The sequence below is a fragment of the Stylophora pistillata genome, chromosome 14 (assembly GCF_964205215.1).
Source record: "Stylophora pistillata chromosome 14, jaStyPist1.2, whole genome shotgun sequence".
Lineage (NCBI taxonomy): Eukaryota > Metazoa > Cnidaria > Anthozoa > Scleractinia > Pocilloporidae > Stylophora > Stylophora pistillata.
The window spans coordinates 24,451,942-24,469,034 of NC_142532.1; the positions used below are offsets into that span (position 1 = coordinate 24,451,942).

At 36.3% G+C, this 17,093-nt stretch overlaps 2 protein-coding genes and 2 long non-coding RNA genes across 8 annotated transcripts in view; 2 read left to right on the forward strand and 2 right to left on the reverse strand.

Annotated features, from left to right (window-relative positions):
• The window catches only part of LOC148717177 (cilia- and flagella-associated protein 65-like), a 7,303-nt gene extending 2,345 nt beyond the window's left edge, over window positions 1–4,958 (forward strand). The window contains exons 1-13 of one of the 4 annotated variants that reach the window (XM_088746144.1): window positions 1–487; window positions 676–749; window positions 847–874; window positions 1,183–1,268; window positions 1,375–1,458; window positions 1,556–1,610; window positions 1,779–1,834; window positions 1,965–2,018; window positions 2,570–2,631; window positions 2,844–2,909; window positions 3,231–3,334; window positions 4,122–4,207; window positions 4,856–4,958. The exon at window positions 1–487 is cut by the window's left edge and continues 2,345 nt beyond it. In XM_088746144.1, the coding sequence (XP_088602270.1) occupies window positions 1,429–1,458; window positions 1,556–1,610; window positions 1,779–1,834; window positions 1,965–2,018; window positions 2,570–2,631; window positions 2,844–2,868 (282 nt within the window). In that variant the 5' untranslated portion in view covers window positions 1–487; window positions 676–749; window positions 847–874; window positions 1,183–1,268; window positions 1,375–1,428 and the 3' untranslated portion in view covers window positions 2,869–2,909; window positions 3,231–3,334; window positions 4,122–4,207; window positions 4,856–4,958. Of the gene's footprint in view, window positions 488–675; window positions 750–846; window positions 875–1,182; window positions 1,269–1,374; window positions 1,459–1,555; window positions 1,611–1,778; window positions 1,841–1,964; window positions 2,019–2,569; window positions 2,632–2,843; window positions 2,910–3,230; window positions 3,335–3,506; window positions 3,996–4,121; window positions 4,208–4,855 lie in introns of those variants that run through there. The other 3 variants (XM_088746143.1, XM_088746145.1, XM_088746146.1) reach the window with 3 other exon arrangements.
• Window positions 4,959–5,080: 122 nt separating this feature from the next.
• LOC148717178 (uncharacterized) lies at window positions 5,081–13,233 on the forward strand. Of its 2 annotated transcripts, none has more exons than XM_088746128.1 (10): window positions 5,081–5,509; window positions 5,599–5,702; window positions 6,733–6,826; window positions 7,447–7,543; window positions 8,437–8,497; window positions 8,634–8,791; window positions 11,564–11,650; window positions 11,881–11,948; window positions 12,507–12,833; window positions 13,158–13,233. In XM_088746128.1, exons 2-9 carry the CDS (start codon window positions 5,663–5,665, stop codon window positions 12,724–12,726), a joined length of 825 nt encoding a protein of 274 aa, XP_088602254.1. In that variant the 5' UTR covers window positions 5,081–5,509; window positions 5,599–5,662; the 3' UTR covers window positions 12,727–12,833; window positions 13,158–13,233. The 2 variants fall into 2 exon arrangements, with proteins under 2 accessions (XP_088602254.1, XP_088602253.1); XM_088746127.1 differs by having other exon boundaries at window positions 5,599–5,653.
• On the reverse strand, window positions 10,084–13,299 carry LOC148717179 (uncharacterized). Its single transcript, XR_015995696.1, has 2 exons — window positions 13,163–13,299; window positions 10,084–11,924 (listed from the first exon to the last, which is right to left on the reverse strand). It is a non-coding gene; the product is annotated as an uncharacterized LOC148717179 (long non-coding RNA).
• A 563-nt stretch (window positions 13,300–13,862) lies between these two features.
• Window positions 13,863–16,397, reverse strand: LOC148717180 (uncharacterized). The gene is made up of 4 exons (XR_015995694.1): window positions 16,012–16,397; window positions 15,859–15,927; window positions 14,571–14,683; window positions 13,863–14,292 (listed from the first exon to the last, which is right to left on the reverse strand). It is a non-coding gene; the product is annotated as an uncharacterized LOC148717180 (long non-coding RNA).
• Window positions 16,398–17,093: the final 696 nt, after the last annotated feature.

Here is a 17,093-nt window from a genome sequence, read left to right on the forward strand (position 1 = left end):
GTTATTGTCACTTTTAAGACTCAGACACCCATTTCTCTGCAGTTGGGTATTCTGTAGCATATTTCCTTTCCATTTTTGGCTCCACAAAGGTATGTTTTGATCAAGTTTGGAATAAAAAAAACCATCACCCTTCAAGGGACAGGATGCCATTTTGAATCTGTCCAAGTAGTTCGGCATACTCTTGCCTTTGTACCACCCCCATGCAAATATACATACACCGTGACTTTGAACAGGTAAACTTACTGGAGAGGGGAAGAAAAAGTGTTTAATCCAGGTTTAATTCATTAATTAATGTATAACAAAGTGAGTGAGTGTGTGATTTGTAATTGAAATTTGCCTCCAAACCCTAAACCCATAGCATGACTTATGTCATACCATGAGGTTAAAATGATGAACCGTAAATTTATCTGTTTACCAGCTGTTTTGCAGAGGAAACATCTGGACAGGTATCACACTCATGTTAGATGTGGATTCTCAAAAATCTGAGGTAAGTGGTGGTGTTCCCACTAAAAGAGATCTGTAGATTACGTTCGATTAAAATGATGAATAATTATACGAATTAAAGTTATTTCAAAATGCTTTTGCTCTAGAGCAGCCCACAACAAAGTCTATATGATTGTATATCTAACATATCAAATAACCTTACTACTCAATATGTTCATGAATTTATTGTAGCAACTTAATGAAGATCTGAGAACAAACAAACTTCAACTTGATGGCAAAGGAGCTTTAATAGCATAGCACTGGAGGTTTGTACTCTGATAGTTGTAGGTTAACGACATTTAACCCTTTGCACCCCAAAATTAATTTTGGTATTCTCTGCATTCTTCTGTACTTTATTTACAGTATTGACAATCAGGACCTTCTTAATTTGGTGATTATTTCCTTTATTCTTATGCCTTCTATATCTTATTTAAATTAGAAACCAGTTACTCTATCTAAGGGGTTAAAGAGTTAAAACATAATATTTTATTGCTTTGTAAATAAAATCTTAAAACGTTGATTATGTACACAAACTGTGGTTGAGAATGAAATTCCAGTTAAGAGAAAAGATGCAGCAGCATGGGATTAGTAGAGTGTTACTTGTTACCAGTTATATCATCCCTTTAATTTTGAGTTTTATCTTCAGAAAGTAAGGAATAATTAACAACATAAGTTGTGTTGATTCCTCTCTTTGAGCAGAGTACTTCTTCTGGAGAATTGCTGCCATCAGCTCATGAACTGTCACCAATGGAAGAGTTCTTTGTCATGCCTCAGTTGGAGAAACTGTAAGTTACTAGTTTGTTTGTTAAGGTCCCTGTTTTTCCTTCATTTAAATTTAATGCATGAAGTTTGATTCTAATGTGATCACTATTTTGAATTCATGATTTGCAGACCACCATTGTCCCTCGTGTCGGTTTGGATGTTCTCCAGGCAGACTTTGGGCAGATGCTGGATCCTAAGGCTGTGGAGCAGAAGGTAAATGGTTTCAAAAAAGGGTTTAATTCCTTTGGTTTAGTTCACTGTGAATCAGAGCTCAATTGTTTATTCTGTTTTCTGTGTTTACTTTATACAGACAGTAAACATCACAAATCATACAAAGGGAAAAATCACGTGCATGTGGATGAAAGGTGAAAACTTGTACTTTTTAGGTCATTAACAATTGTTGTTTGCCCATCTCTAGTTTGAGACCTATGATTTAAATTGCAAATAAATGTTACATTGTGATTTCTTCTTGTGTTATGTTTTGCTCCTTTTTGTCTGATAGACACAACAAGGAATATTTTGTGTTTCCCCAGATGAAGCAGACATCCTCCCTCTAAAGACTGCATCATTCCGAGTGACATTTAGACCAGTAAGTTATTTGATACTGTCAGTAAACACTGTCTATGCTTCTTTCATTCACTTGGACTTGGTTCATTTTTGCCTTTACTGTCTGATTCTGTTTACAGTTCAATTTGTAATTCTAATTTTTTTTTTAATAGAATGCTGCTAATCAGGTTTTTAGTGCTGACCTGGAGTGTTATACATTTTATAAGGTGAGGGATTTATTTCCTGTGCTGGTGTACCTGTTAAGAAGCCTAAATTTTTTCCAAGCTCATAACAACCATTTATTTATTTGTCATGAATTCAAGGTTTCTGATTCAAATTGTTGATTTTGAGATAGCAAACTGCAGTTCTAGTTCAGTACCCATATAACTGATTTTCATTTGATAAATAGAATTTACTCCTTGTTTCCTTTGTACTTGCTTCAAACACTTCACACGTCAGCAATGGAAGTTATCACTCAGAATGAAGAAATGCATGTCCTTGCTATTACTTTTTATTGCAATTTTCCAGGGGATTATTCCCTTAAATACACACCCCCCTCCTTCCTCTTCTGTCGAGAAGGGGACACCCATGGTGTCACAATCAGAGGCTAGGAATTGTGGTAAAAAATCTTATTCTTTGTCAGGCAATTAACTTGAGAGTTCTGATAGTGTCATTAAGATGTTTTTTGACGTTTAATTCTCTGCCTATCAGGTGAAGTATGCCCTTGATATTGAGTCACACCAATAGTTATTATAATATTATTTGTATTTTGGAACAGAGTATGAGAGATTATCGACTGGTTGAAATGTCCTCCCTGGTGTCTTTCGCTCAGTGCTACAGGTTTGTGCTGAAATCAACTTTAATAAGTAATTTGAACTGAACTCTGTTTATGGTTAGATTCAACGATACAGGGCTTTAGTTCTGTTTTTGTTTCCATATTCTGTTATTAGCTTAAGTGTTTTGATGTTACATCTAGAATTTTCATTGATGAAACATCAATGAATCCAAGTTCCTTGTTTCACCGAAAAAAATTGATTGGATTTTATTTTTAGGACTCACATTTGCAATGCGGACTGAATCATTTTATCCCCAGAAGTCAATGGGATGTACAACAGCTGGTAAGTGATAATTTAGCCATTCACACCAAAGCTAAAACACACGTTAAAGCTGTTTTTTCAAGCATGGTTTGATGTTTTCCCCATTGAAGATTCTCAAACTGATTATTCAGGTCAACCTAATTTTAAGAAAACATTTTGCTTGTGTAAATGGGACAAATGCTTCACTACACTACCCTTGTTAGAATAATGCTGTTCCTAAACTAATGGATAGAAACAGTTTTAGTCCACCATAATGTATTACTAGGTGGTGCCAGTATGATTGTATTCTGTTAGTTGCCAAAGCATATGATTAGTAACTTGTTCCTTTTTTGGAATGTTTAGGTCTTTCCAGCCACTACTGTGGATGGCATGTCCTACAGAACACTGCTGTTGACCAGCAATGGGCAGAATCCGATCCATTTTGCATTTGATGACAATCTGTTAAGGTAGTTACAAAACAAATTGTAAGATTTTATCTTTATTTTTCTACCTTGGGTCTGGAACAAGTATGGTTGAAACTAGAGGAGAAATAAGTTATAGCAGTCTGTAAGAAACCAATGGAAGTGGGAACCTTAGCAAAAATTAAATTAAAATAATAATAACTTCTTACCAATCAAGCATAAGGGCTGTACTGGGAAAGATTCACCTGAGGTTGTGACAGTACAGCCGAGCCCAGCAAAGTGTGTACAAAAATAACAGCGGGCCAATAATTCTTGGTGTGGCTTTATAGCAAGTGAGGTTAGTCAGTAGTTTAGTGTGTGGCAATCATACCACACTGCTTATTTTGAATTTGCAGGCTTTTGCAAACAAAAATACATGGCTTATGACACAGCAATACATACAATCAAATGCAATTTTTGTCTAGCAAGTGACATTTATTTTGTAACATGTGATATATGAAACTTTGTACTGAGTACTTTACAACTTTGTTTGGGAAATAAGCCTTGTTGGATCAGCAGAGATTCCATCTCTAAAACTCAATAATCAGGTTGTAATCTTAGGACATTTTCGATTGAACCATTACTCTTTGATTTGAATCCATAATGGCATGGTTATCAATTATGAACAGCTCCTTGTTATATTTTGACTAAGATTTACCAATCCATTAGTTACTACTTTGAAATCAATCTTAATTTAAGTATCTCTGTTGTTTTAATAAGAGTAAAAAGTTCATGTTAAGTGGAAAACCAGGTGATTTGTTATATCTGATTGTAAATTTTTGGGGTTTTACAGGGAACTGTTCATTTCAAACCAACCTGTTTAGGTACAGCATCAACAAGGCTGTTTGAGGTCAAGAACGCTTCCAGGATTGCACTGAGGTGTGTTCAATGTTCTCAACTAAGGCCACCTTCCCTTTCCCCATCAATTAAAATTTATCATTTTTCCTAGAATGAGGAATCTAGTAATGTCAGTCCCTTTTATCATGAACCCCTGGCTCAGGAGATCTGGGCAACCGGCAACCACTCCCTGTGTACCTGACATAAAATAAATTATCCTTATACATCCTTATTCATAAGAATATTAATGATTACTGATATGTGACGATCAATTCAAAACTTCAATGTCCCCTCCCTCCCTACAGAATAACCATCATCTGAATGGAAGCGGAAGTGGTAGCGGGTTGAACCTTGCATGACTGGGGTGGGTGGGAAATTTGTAGAGATGTGTCCAGTCTCTCCAGCAGAATACAAGTGTTATATCCTTAAATATCAATGTATTTAAGGTAAATACTTCACGAGGTTTTATAGCTTGTTTTATAGCTTTTTTCTTGAGAAAAAAATGGGCACATTTGAACCCTTTTTTTTTTTCCCTTCTCAGGAATTTGAAGAAACCAGTTATCAAAAGTTCAAATGTCAGGGGTTGGGGGGGGGGGGAAAGGGGCAGAGATGCTGAAGCTTTGAATTGATTGATGCAGTACTGTAATATAATGTAATTGTAATGTCAACAAACCTTATTTTACCCATCAGGTTTGCATGGAAAACCCTGGACCTCACTTAAAAAGTCTTAGCATTGATCCCTCTAAAGGAATCATTCTACCCGATGAAACTCGGGTGGGCATTTTAAGTGTACTGCAAATTTTTTTCTAAATTGTTAATTGTCTTTTAGGATCCCCTGTAAATTGTTACAGGGTCTCTAGTAAAACAAAACATTTTTGATGGTATACTGGCCTTAACAGATGCTTCCACCTTCAGAATGCAAAAAAAATCAGCTCATGTCTTTTGTTAGATGGTTTTTCCCTCCGACCTGTTTTTCCCCTCTGGCTAAGTCCATTGGAGGGAGATCGCTATAGGGCTACTTATAATTATAATTTACAGCTAAACTACAGGTCTCGTTTTCCGATTGGTGTCATATTCTTCAGAATGGCAGTGTTATGGAAAAGAAATTGTTTTAGATAATAACTTGATATCAACAGATAAACCTTTAGCTTAAACACTTAATTGTTTGTTCTTATGTAATAATTTTTGCTTTTGTTAGTTCATGATTGATTGTAGTCAAAGTGTCTTCAAGCTGGAATTAACTTGTGGTCTGTTACCTGGCAAGGGTTCCCAGGGCATAATTGTATGCTTTTCTCCAACAAATCCAATTACTACAGGAGACTAACTTGTCTTGCGCAAAACCAGGTCAGTGTTAGTATTAAACTGGTAATATTTTCTGGTAGTTTAAACTGTAATCTTCCTAAAAAAAATTTGTATTCATCTGATTTTTTCAGGATCCATTGTTTGTTGATTTGTTTGGGACTTGTCATACAGAACAAGTGAAACCAGGTACATTCAATGTCAATGTTGATAATCCACTCCATCTTTAATACCCATGGTGAGTAACCAACTAAGACAGAATTTTTCCCTACAATATCAATACTATCAAGCAGAATAGCAGGGGAATGTTAGTTGATCCACAACTAAATTATCAGTAATAACATAATAAGAACTGTATGCTGGGCAGTAAAGAGAATTACTAAAACTAGATATTGGAAATGGAATGGTTAATGTTTGAACAATTGCAATTGACTTTGAATTAATTCAAATGAGCATGAAACTCAGTCTTACATTTCTCCATCATATTTACTTTATGATAACAAGTAGGCTTCTGGATGGAGGTAATAGACAACTACCATAATATGTAACATGAAAAAATCAAAGGCTCCTTAGAGCAACCTCATGGTATGAATTTTTGGTGCCCTTGACGTAACCTGCGATCTGGCTTTCTTTGGAAAGTTTTTTTGATCGTGGGCAACACGTGCTGGCCCAATTATTGTGTTTGTACTTTGTAAGCGTTTTGATGGAGAAAAATTGTCGTAAATTGTGAATGTGTGAAGAATTAGTTAAGATACCAGCAGCTACAAGATAAAATCAACGAAGTTTGGTGTTAACCAATTTGCAGTAAGCTTAAGCTCACTTCATATTTGCGGTGTTTAGGTCTTCACGCACAAAATTTACAAGGAAATATGCAGCAGCAAGAGGGGAGAATTAACCTTCAGATCTTGAGAGTTAAAGATTTTAAGATATTTAGGCTTCGATTTTGTTCAGAAGAGTTCATACACGATTTACTCAGTTGATAAAATAAAATAAAAGACAATTCTGTGTTTCAAAAGATTTGTACATTGTACAGGTGGAAGAACAATAGGACACGTAGTCCCCTACTAGGTTCATCCACCTAAACCCAACCCACCCATCCGACCCCGGGGAAGGACATCCATCACACAGTAATCTCGTGCGTCTCCTATCCCTCCTGCAGGAGATGGCACCTCCATTAATTTTATTTGTCCCTATCTGAGAAGACTAGAATATCTAACCACTTCTTGATGTTATAGAAGGGAAGCATAATTCTTCTCAATTATTTTAAGACCTTGAGTGTTGGTCCGGCCGTGGCTTGAACCCTCGACCTCCCACACAACTGTCCAGCGCTCTATCCATTGAGCCAACTGGGAGGCGGTCAGTGTAAGTGGCACCAAGCTTTTGTAACCATCCGGTCAGTCTTAAAAGATCGATATGATGGTGATTTGTTGACAGAAATATTGATAATGGCTCTATCTTTTTTCTTTAAGGAAGCTGGGGAGTTTACAGTGAAATTACATGATGTACTTGAAGCCCACAAAGCAGTCATTTTATTTATTTTATTTTATTTTTATTTGATTTATTTGTTTAAGCAGGTTGAATTTATTGGCAACTATTAAGCTGATGTGGACCTGCTGTTTTCCCACCCAACCCACCCCAGGGGAGGACCTCCAGCACACAGTAATCTCGTGCGTGGGAAATTAACGTCTCTTACCCATTACCCTTAAGAGACGGGACCTCCGGCTTTACGTCTTATCCGAGAGACGAAGCAAAGTGGGTAAAGCATCTTGCTTAAGGATACAGCGACATGTCCCTGGTAGGACTTGAACCCGGGCTCTTCGACCCAGAGTCCAGCGCACTTAACCACTGGACCACTGACGCCCCACTATGAATTATAAGTTGTCAATGGATGAAGAAAAACATTCAATTTCTAGGTTATGCACTCCTTATAACACGTTTTTGTTACATTGCAATGCTGTGGACTTTGCTGATGTCCTTCACAGAGTAAAAACATGTTTAATCACGGACAGTAATGTCAAAGACATGCTTCAAATTTCGCAACAGTTTTTTGTCACTGGAAAGCCAAAGACACAGCTAGAGGTGAGAAATTAAAGAGCTGTCTAGAGGTTACAAACATTATAAGGTCAACATCAAGGTTTTAAGTTTTTCAACACGCTAAGTCGGGAAATTCAATACTCTGAAAGCATCAGCTTGTTTATCAAAGGCTTTAAAAAATTCTTCTTTGAATTTTTAGTTTATAAATATATTCTTTGTTAAGCTATATACACACCTTTTCTTTTTTTTTTTTTTTCTTTCTTTTTCTTTTTAACTTAATCTAAATTTTCATTCAGCACCTTTGATTTGTATGGTTTATCCTCTAGTTAAATAAGGAAGCCTATACTCAGTAAGCCCCCATGCAGCTTCTAATCGGCTTCCTTGTTGTTACCTAGCTCTTCAGTTCCTTTGATTTTGAAGTTAATTTAGTTAGAATAGTTCATTTTATCTTTGATGTATCATAAATTTTGTATTCGGTTAATTTTTTTACTGGTAATGGCAAACTAAAATGAATGAATCAACGAATGAACAATGATAATCATTAATTATAGTAGAAAACATATTTATGAAATGCTTTCGGTATGAAATAATCCCTAACCCTTTAATTTGACCCTTACATGTGATTACCATCTAATTTCTCCTTACAGTATCACCCCTGAATCACACGTTAAGGTCGTGAGAATAGAGGAAATGATCACCATCTTTATTGTTAAAAAAATCCTCCTTGTAAGCACCTTAGGAAATGTATAGAGAACAGTATGGAGAATATGCAGGTGTAAAGGATTAGTAGTGGTGACTTTTGTTAGTATAGACACTGACTAAAGTTGTCCTTCAGTCATGTAATTTAGCTAATTAAAAGTGTTACTGTAAACTTCAAGAATGAAATGGTTAATTCATTAATTTGTTAATTCAAACATTGCATGAAACATTTCTTCCAGCAACAAATTCTTCAGCTGATGGTTGGAAACAGAACAGTGCTCTGCTCCACAGAGAGAGAAGGTAGGTCACCCTTAAAATCAACTGAGTTTCATCATATCACGAACTTTACAGCACAAGTATTAACTATTGTCTAAACTTGCAACTTTTTTTACATTGCTCCTTTTCACATATCTTTCTAATTCTTCTGTGAACACAGATGGTCAATACTCACTATCTGAGAAAACAGTTGATATGTTCCTGGAGCAAGATGTGCCAGTAGATGTGCTTGATGACCTGGTACTAAAACAATCTCCAGAGCACAGGAACCCCAATCCTCCTCTATCTCATTCATTTTCACAAGAATCGTTCACGCAGGTAATTTTAAACATCGAGAAACTAGCTCTGAAATTCAGAGAATCCCTTCACTGGCTTCAGAAAATTCATATTTGTTTGGTCCTTTGCATCAATGGGAATGGTCTAGTAGAGTGATTTTGAGGTTAAAATAAGTGGGGAAAAAGAGGTAAGAGAGATTAAAAGAGTCGCTGTCAGGCTCTGCAGCTTCTCTTGTGGCTATGTTGCCCAATCACGGAGTGGCATTGGTGTCCACAGAAGCTGCAGGGGTGGGAGTGGCCAGTGGGTGTGTAAGTTTGGGGTCGTTTTCAGCATTGGCAAAATATAAGTTATGAACTACTAAGTGAGTATAATTTAACCTCTAGCATATAAAATGTGGATAATTCAATGAAAAATTGAAATCATGAAAAAGTGAAATCACTATAATTAATTACCAATTGTTGGAATGCCATGGTCTCAATTTTGGCCACTGTGAAAATTATGTTAATCACTGTGTATTGTCTGCTAATGAGGAAAGTTTTCTGAGAAAACTTAGTAAAATGCTTCTGTGTTTTTTAACCATGATTAAAACAGAGATTTGTTTTAAATGATCAAAGAAACTGGCGTTATCAGGGAAATCTTCATCCCCCTGGGTAATCTAGTATTTTAAAAAAAGAAAAACAGGAGTAAAGGAACATATATGTTAGATACAATGAAAATATATGAAGTTCATATATTTTAAACTGCGGTATTAGATACGAATGATGCACGATCCTCGCAGTAGATAGCACTATTTAAGCAATAGCGAAAATCATACATATCTAATACCGCAGTTCAAAATATATGAACTTCATATATTTTCATTGTATCTGATTTATCACTTTCACGGGTTTATTACGAATCAACTTAACAGCTTGCTCCCAGTTGGCTTGTTAGCTCAATTGGTGAGAGCGCTGCACTAGTATTGCAGAGGTAAGTGGTTCGAATCCCGTACAGGCCTGATTTTTTTCAGGTCTGATTTCCGCTATTGCTTAAATAGCGCTATCTACTGCGAGGATCGTGCATCATACGAACATATATGTTGTACTTAATTAGTACATACTGTCCCAAACGACCTTCAGCGATTGTTTGTACAGTTTGGTTGAAAGCTGGATTGTTCAGTCCTGAGCTAAATAGCCATCTTCTCAGTGCTGATTTCTCTGAGGGACAGCCTTATCCACATCGGCAACGTTGTTCAATAGACTCCCGATAGCAACAAGAAACGTTTTAGAACATAATGTTTTCGCCATAGTGCTAAGAAACATTTGTTTGCTAAATATTGGTCTTTAATCCACATAATATGTATTGTATATTTTAATATCTCATAAGTTACATTGATTAATTTTATTATTGTTATTATACTTTTAATTAGTTACTACATATATATGTATATATACTTAGATTAGATTAGTATTGTTAAAGAAGAGCCTCTTAATTGTTGGAATCTGTAATAAATCAAAATAAATCAAAATAATAAATAAATGAAAAAAAATATGAACTAGTGTGAAGTTAGGCATACCCTGTGAGCAGAGCCTTTTCTACTTTTCTTCTTCTTTTCTTCTTTTTAATCGATTCGAGGACAGGTTAAAAAGTCTCTGCTCGCAGGGTAAGTTAGGCATGGTCTTGACTTAACAAATGATCTGTTGATTTGTTAATCTTGTACATGTTGTTTTGAAAACAGGATCAATTGCTGAAAGTTTATTGAGTTACCTCAGGCTTCTAGTGAATTCGAGAGATGAACTAGCTTTGTCTCAGGCCATCCATATCCCTCGCAGGGACTTGGCTCATAAACAATTTACAGTATTGAGGAAAGTTGCAGGGGAAAAAAACATGCCTATGTTTCAGGTACCACTCAATTTCAGGTGTTTCATTAAGGACTGGGCACTGAGCAACTTGACTGGTTTTAAGGAAGTTTTTGCCCACCTGATTTGACCATATAGAAGAAAGTTTATCTCATAAAGAAGTTAAGTCCAAAGAGTTTTGCCTGCCTATGAAAACCAGTTGCTCCCTTGCTAAAAACTTAGATGAAACCCCTGTAATTTTTTTTACAGTGAATATTATCATGAAAATTCTGCAATTATGAACTGCTATCAGCAAATGACAGTTATCAAAATAATTGCTGTGAAGACCACACATGCATAAAATATTTCTGGCTAAGCCACTGTTAAATAGACACAGAAGTTAAAGAGGGTGTGGGCTATACATTAGCAAAGTGTTTTCAAAGAGTGGAATCAATCACTATTAGACTAAGAGTGTTGCAATTGTAAGGGTCAAAATTTTCAATTCATTTGGAAAATTATCCCTTGGTGTTTGAGAAGCAATTCTGGCGTGTTGAAAGAGTCTGGAGGGTGAAACAAGAGGTGGCAGCTCAGTTATTTTTCAAGCATTTAAATCATGATGTTGATATTCTTACATGCATGTATATCATTGCATTCATCATCATCAGTTTATGTCATCATTGAGGACAGGTAACAAAGCAAAAGCTGTAATCTTTCAATCCATATTCCTGGAGTTCTTAGATACTTTCTAAACCAATTTCCTCATTCCAAGAAGTTGCTGTGACAATGTATACCTCCTATCTGTGGCTGATCCTGCCTTGCTTCTCAATAGATTGGCTCCTTGATAAACAACTGAGAGATAGGATTGAGCTGTATTCTAAAATGTATATAGTCTGATCCAGTGGTGAAAAAACAATTTTTTTTCTCATCATTATCCTTAGCAGTTGGAGGATAATATTACACAGTTTTCTCTAGTTTTCTTTCCTTCCCATGCCAACAGACAGCTGTCTCGTTTATTCTGAGGATACGATTGGGTGGAAAGAGTTATGCACCAATTGATGACAACCCACTTCTCCCATTAACTAAGGTATATATCAGTATATCAAAATTTATTATTCCCTTTAGTGTACCAAATAGAATTTTTATAAATATATTTCAGCTGTTAGTAGGTGTCAGGTCATTTTACCACAAGAGAGAATCTTTACTAAGCCAAAGAGTTCTTTGCAGCCCAGTTGGTGTAGACTTTTCTGTCCCATACTCATGGCTAATGTTTAATAACTTCCTTCATCTGTGGTTTTCAACAATTTTTTTTTACAGGGTCTTGGAGAGTTTGTGACCTTTTTCCAAAAGTTACAAACTGTCTTTGAAGAAACAGCAGATGCAAAGTAAGATAGCTGTAGATACATATTGTACACTATTTTAATTTAAGAACATGATCATTTCTGCAAAGGAAGGTTTTAAAACCAAGATCAATTTTGTTCTTCCACCAAACTCTCAGTGATAAAAATTAGAAAACTGTTGCATCTAGATTCTGAGGCGGACCCAGGGGTGGTTTGGGTGGTTCAGTCCAACCCCCTAAATTGTCCCTCAAAATGCTGGAAATCATGTTTCCGAAGACCTCATTTTCAAAATCTCCTGAGGGAGCATGCCCTTGGACAATCAACGAACCGGCCCCTTGACTAAATCTTGAATGCATCCCAGTCAGATTAAGGTTGTTTTACAAGCTAATCATGGGAAAAATCCTATTATTTTGTTGAGCACCTTTCATTGGATGGGGTACTTCCGAAAGAAAAGCATGCACAAAGGAGTCTAACCAGTTAAAAGGATTGTCACAGTACTGCAGTAAAAATATTAAATACAGTTGACTGAGTGGTGAGATTGTCGGAAGTGATTGCCATGTTTGAATAAACCCTGTGAAAATAAGTTGTCTGCTTATCTTTCAGAACTGCTGTCTTAAGAATCATGAACATGCTCAAAGTAAGCATTATTAAATCCAAAGAAAAGGTTTTTACAAATGAAAGTATTGCCAAAACTGTGGAATCTCTGAAAGAAAAGGTGGAACAACTAAGCTGCAAAATATGTGATGGTGGCCAAGCAAAGTCATCCATGGCAGGAATGAATGTGTATTTCCTGATTCAGGCTGTATTAGATGAGCACGACTAGAAAAGTTGTCTCCAAGAATATGACACAAGGGACTTGAGGTGTGCTCTGATGACACCAGAAATACCTCATGGAAAATCAAAATTACAATCTACACTTAGTCAGTTCAGGTAAGGTGGAACAGTATTGAAAAACTCTGGGACTTTTAGACATCGCATGGCAAGCTCTAAGCTAGCTTAGTAGTAGACCAGCTGGCACTGGTGCAGATGTTGTCACTCTCTCGTCTTCCTAGCAAGAAATTTTCCTGGCACCAAGTGGAGAGACAATTTGTCTCTCCACTTTAACAGAATAAATCAGTAGGTAGTAATTTCTGCATCAAGAAAACCTTGGCAAGTTGTATGCAGCCCCAGTTTTGCCTGTGAGGTACAATTCTAAGTAAATTTTTATTGTCCTAAGAGAAGTTTTAAGTGACATGATTAATTTTTTCTTGCTAGAACACCTGATTCGGAGTCTTCAGAAGGAGCTGTCACACCACACAAGGATCAGCCACCAAAACACAAACCTGAAAAGGTAAGATACTGGTAAACCGTCCAGTGAATTTAATCAAGGTGAAATCTAAGTAAAGACACTTTTTATTTTATTATTTTGTTCAAAGAGGGTTATCTTAATTAATGCACCAGCAAATTATATGTTATGTTTCCTCAAGGTGCATCTTAGAAAAGCTTATATTAATTTTTTCCTTTTTCTTGTAGACACCATTTGAAAGCTATAGAAAAGTGTGTGGCGATATGTGCTGGGCCAAACCTGCCTTCAACATTCTGATAGGACTAAGTTCAGCTAACAAAAGAGACCTGATGAGTGCTGCCATAAGCAATGATACTTTAACATCTCGTAAGGAATGTGGCAATAAATCTTACGTTGAGGATACATCCAAATGTCACACCAAGAAAAGAACTTTAACTGAAACTATGTATGACAAAGAGAACATCTCAACTGGCAACGAAACCATTAAATATGTAGCAAAACCACCAGCCAAACGCATGCTCCTTGAGAAGGACATCACTGTGCAAAAGAGCACAAAACGCAAAACTAGTGGAAAAACATTGTCCAAAAGAAAAAAGATTCCATTACTTCAAGGGCAAAAACAGCTCACCAATTTTTTTTAGGTGATACGTATTACTGACAATTACATCACAACATTTGATTCATTTTCATGCATTTTTTTATTTTTACATCACTATGCCAAGAGCATCATGATTGAATTTTAACACATACCAGATAGCACTGATTTGTATAACTTGGGACCATTGTCACCCCTAGAGAATTATTATTACTTTAACTACCAGTCAGAGATATAATTGCAGAACTATTTATTATTTTTATATGATTAATCTTTGGCCAAGCCAAGCAGAACAGAATTATTCTCTATGAAAACAAAATTATTTTCAAGTACAAAATTAAATGGTTGTTATTTTAACCCTTTAATTCTTACAAGTAACTGAGAGAGAATTTCTCCTTACAATATCAAATAAATACAGTATCAAGAAGTGATGAGAATAAAGGAAAATATCAGTTGGGGGATAAATAGTTGATCCAACACTGAATTCTCCAAACTGACATCATCAGGATCTATGCAGAGGAAAGTAGAGAGAATTACTAGTTTAAAGGAATCTTGAGAAATAAAGGGTTAAGGGTGCATTATGTATTAATTTTACATCTAGAATAAAAATAAAGATATCATCTGGCCTGGTAATTCGAAATCTATGAACTCAACAAGGTAGAACAGCAAAGTAAATAGCAGGTAACGAACTATTTTCCATTCCATTATAAAAGTGTTATGTTAACACAACCTATTAGAGTACACATGAATGACATGTATAAAAAGAAAAGAATAATTAATCCCCTACTGTAATGAGCAGCATTATCCTTATTATCTCAGTGCAAGTATGTCGCCCCCGCAAGCCGAACCAAGAGCTTGCAAATCTCCATCTGTTGCCATCCTCACAGCTGTAAAGTCCATCTGTAGTAAGGAAAAATGAGTTTATCTTAGAGAAAAGTATGGAGTCAAACTAGTCAAGTAAAATAAGCCACTTGAGGTGTAATACGAATACATAAACTGTGAAAAAAAAATAGATAAAATACTTGCAGGTCCTATGGGTATATTTCCCAAGATAAGAAACACAAAAAGGAAAAAATGGCAACAGATACTATAGAATAATACATGGATGTACACAGATATGAAAGTGCTCAACTCAATATATCATGTACAGCAAACAAATAAGATCTTGAGTTTATATGGAATTTCTCTGCAAGTGTTCAACTTAATATATCAAGCAGTAAATAAGTAAGATCTTGAGTTAAATACAAGAAGAGAAATTCCATATGTATACAAGCAACATTTGCCATATATCATGTTCAACATGTACATGCCATATATCAGGCCCAACATTTGCCCTACATCAAGTTCAGCTACTTTGGAATGTTTCATAAATTAGTGGGCAAAGGACTACATGTGAATAAAGGCTGATAGTTTCGAAAGAAACTGTTTGGGGCTGCGTCGGTGGGAGTAACGAAATAATTTGGATATATCAACAAAGTTGAAATGGTAAATTGGCCACCGTAATGATTACAAAAGCTGACGTTTCGAGCGTTAGCCCTTCGTCGGAGCTAGCTCGAAACGTCAGCTTTTGTAATCATTACGGTGGCCAATTTACCATTTCAACTTTGTTGATATATCCAAAGGACTACATGCTTGTCCAATTTGGAAGCAATTAAATTTTAAAAAAAAAACTTTTTTCTCTCATCCAATTATTTCCAAATCAATTACTTTGGATTCTAGGAATGATAAATAGCTACCAATATAAAAATTATTTTGTATGCAATGAAATTAACCTCACTAAACTCGTTTGGGAGTAAAATTTCTTTCAAATTTTTAACTCAAAACCGAGGTTAGTCTGGCTAGTTTTAATAATTACTTAATTTAATTGGCAGCCATTTATGAAAAGGGTCAAAACTATTCCCAGTGAAGCACAAATAACCGTCCCATCTTGAAGTTAAATGATTAAAGGTTTCTCGAAAGTAAACCAGACGTAATACGAAGGTAAGGAAAGTGTAAAAAGACAATCTGAGGCATCAAATTTAAGTGCGCCACAATCTCGAGTCTAGTACAGGAAACAGTTCTTAACGAATTCTTACCCTTTCGTCTTTAAACTGTTGGCAAAAGCCATCTTTAATCCCACATTCTTTTTTTAAAAAATTGAAAACCTAAAGAGAATGCAGCCAAATATAAGTTTTTGTACCTTCAGCATTTCTAATTTGAACGAATGACAGGAGAAAGTGTCAAAATACCTGGTTCGGACCTCCGGAACTAGCTGCTCTTTTAGAGAATCCATGTTGTTTATCGGCAATGCAACCTAGCCTGCGTGCCACTCGGCCCAGCTAGGTAGCCAGGCAGCTAAGTCGCAAGAAAGTAGCAAGAAAGTCGCAGCTAAGTCGCAAGAAAGTAGCTAGAAAGTCGCAGCTAAGTCGCAAGAAAGTAGCTAGAAAGTCGCAGCTAAGTCGCAAGAAAGTAGCAAGAAAGTCGCAGCTAAGTCGCAAGAAAGTAGCTAGAAAGTCGCTGGTAAGTCGCAAGAAAGTAGCAAGAAAGTCGCAAGAAAGTAGCAAGAGAGTCGCAGCTAAGTCGCAAGGAAGTAGCAAGAAAGTCGCAGCTAAGTTGCAAGAAAGTAGCAAGAAAGTCGCAGCTAAGTCGTAAGAAAGTAGCAAGAAAGTCGCAGCTAAGTCGCAAGAAAGTAGCAAGAAAGTCGCAGCTAAGTCGCAAGAAAGTAGCAGCTAAGTCGCAAGTGAAAAAAAAGAGAGAGGAAAGTGTATGTCCCTTTGAAGCCACCGTAGGTTGCCACCATATTTTGAAAATGTTCGATTTTTGGCTACATTTCTTCTTAATCCCAAGGCCCGCGAAGCAGATTTTCAATTGGGGGGGCTAATGCGAACGCTTTAGCGTGAGCCAGGTAGGGGAGCCGGGGTCATGCTCCCCCGGAAAAATTTGAAATTAAAGTCTTCTGAAGTGGCTAGAAATGGATCTAAAACTGCCAAAAGTGCATCTGTTCACTTGAGACCAATATTTGTTTGCCCTGGAATGGAGGTTTCCCAAAAGAGAGTTTTCTCTGCATATTTTTCCTCTAGCTGTGTGCTTAACAGATTTCTTTCTCTCTTTGTACTTCTGTAAAGTTTTCCTGTAGAGGATCCGATGCATTGAGCTCTGTTGCTGACATTTTTACCCACCAAGGAAAGTGTGTTTATATTTAATCATATTTGAGTTCCCAGTTCTCAACTGAAAGTAGGAGATCAAGGTGCAATATACAACAGAGAGGACAATGATATGCATGATAAATGATCATGAGATTCTTAAAGCAATGAAAAAGATGGTTTTCATG

Bases quoted from the DNA above. Each gene is read 5' to 3' on its own strand.
- LOC148717178 (XM_088746127.1), top strand. From the start codon at position 5,450: ATGCTTTTCTCCAACAAATCCAATTACTACAGGAGACTAACTTGTCTT. The intron at 8,792-11,563 runs GTAATTTTAAAC...CCATGCCAACAG, and splicing joins CACAAGAATCGTTCACGCAG to ACAGCTGTCTCGTTTATTCT. The intron at 11,949-12,506 runs GTAAGATAGCTG...CTTATCTTTCAG, and splicing joins GAAGAAACAGCAGATGCAAA to AACTGCTGTCTTAAGAATCA.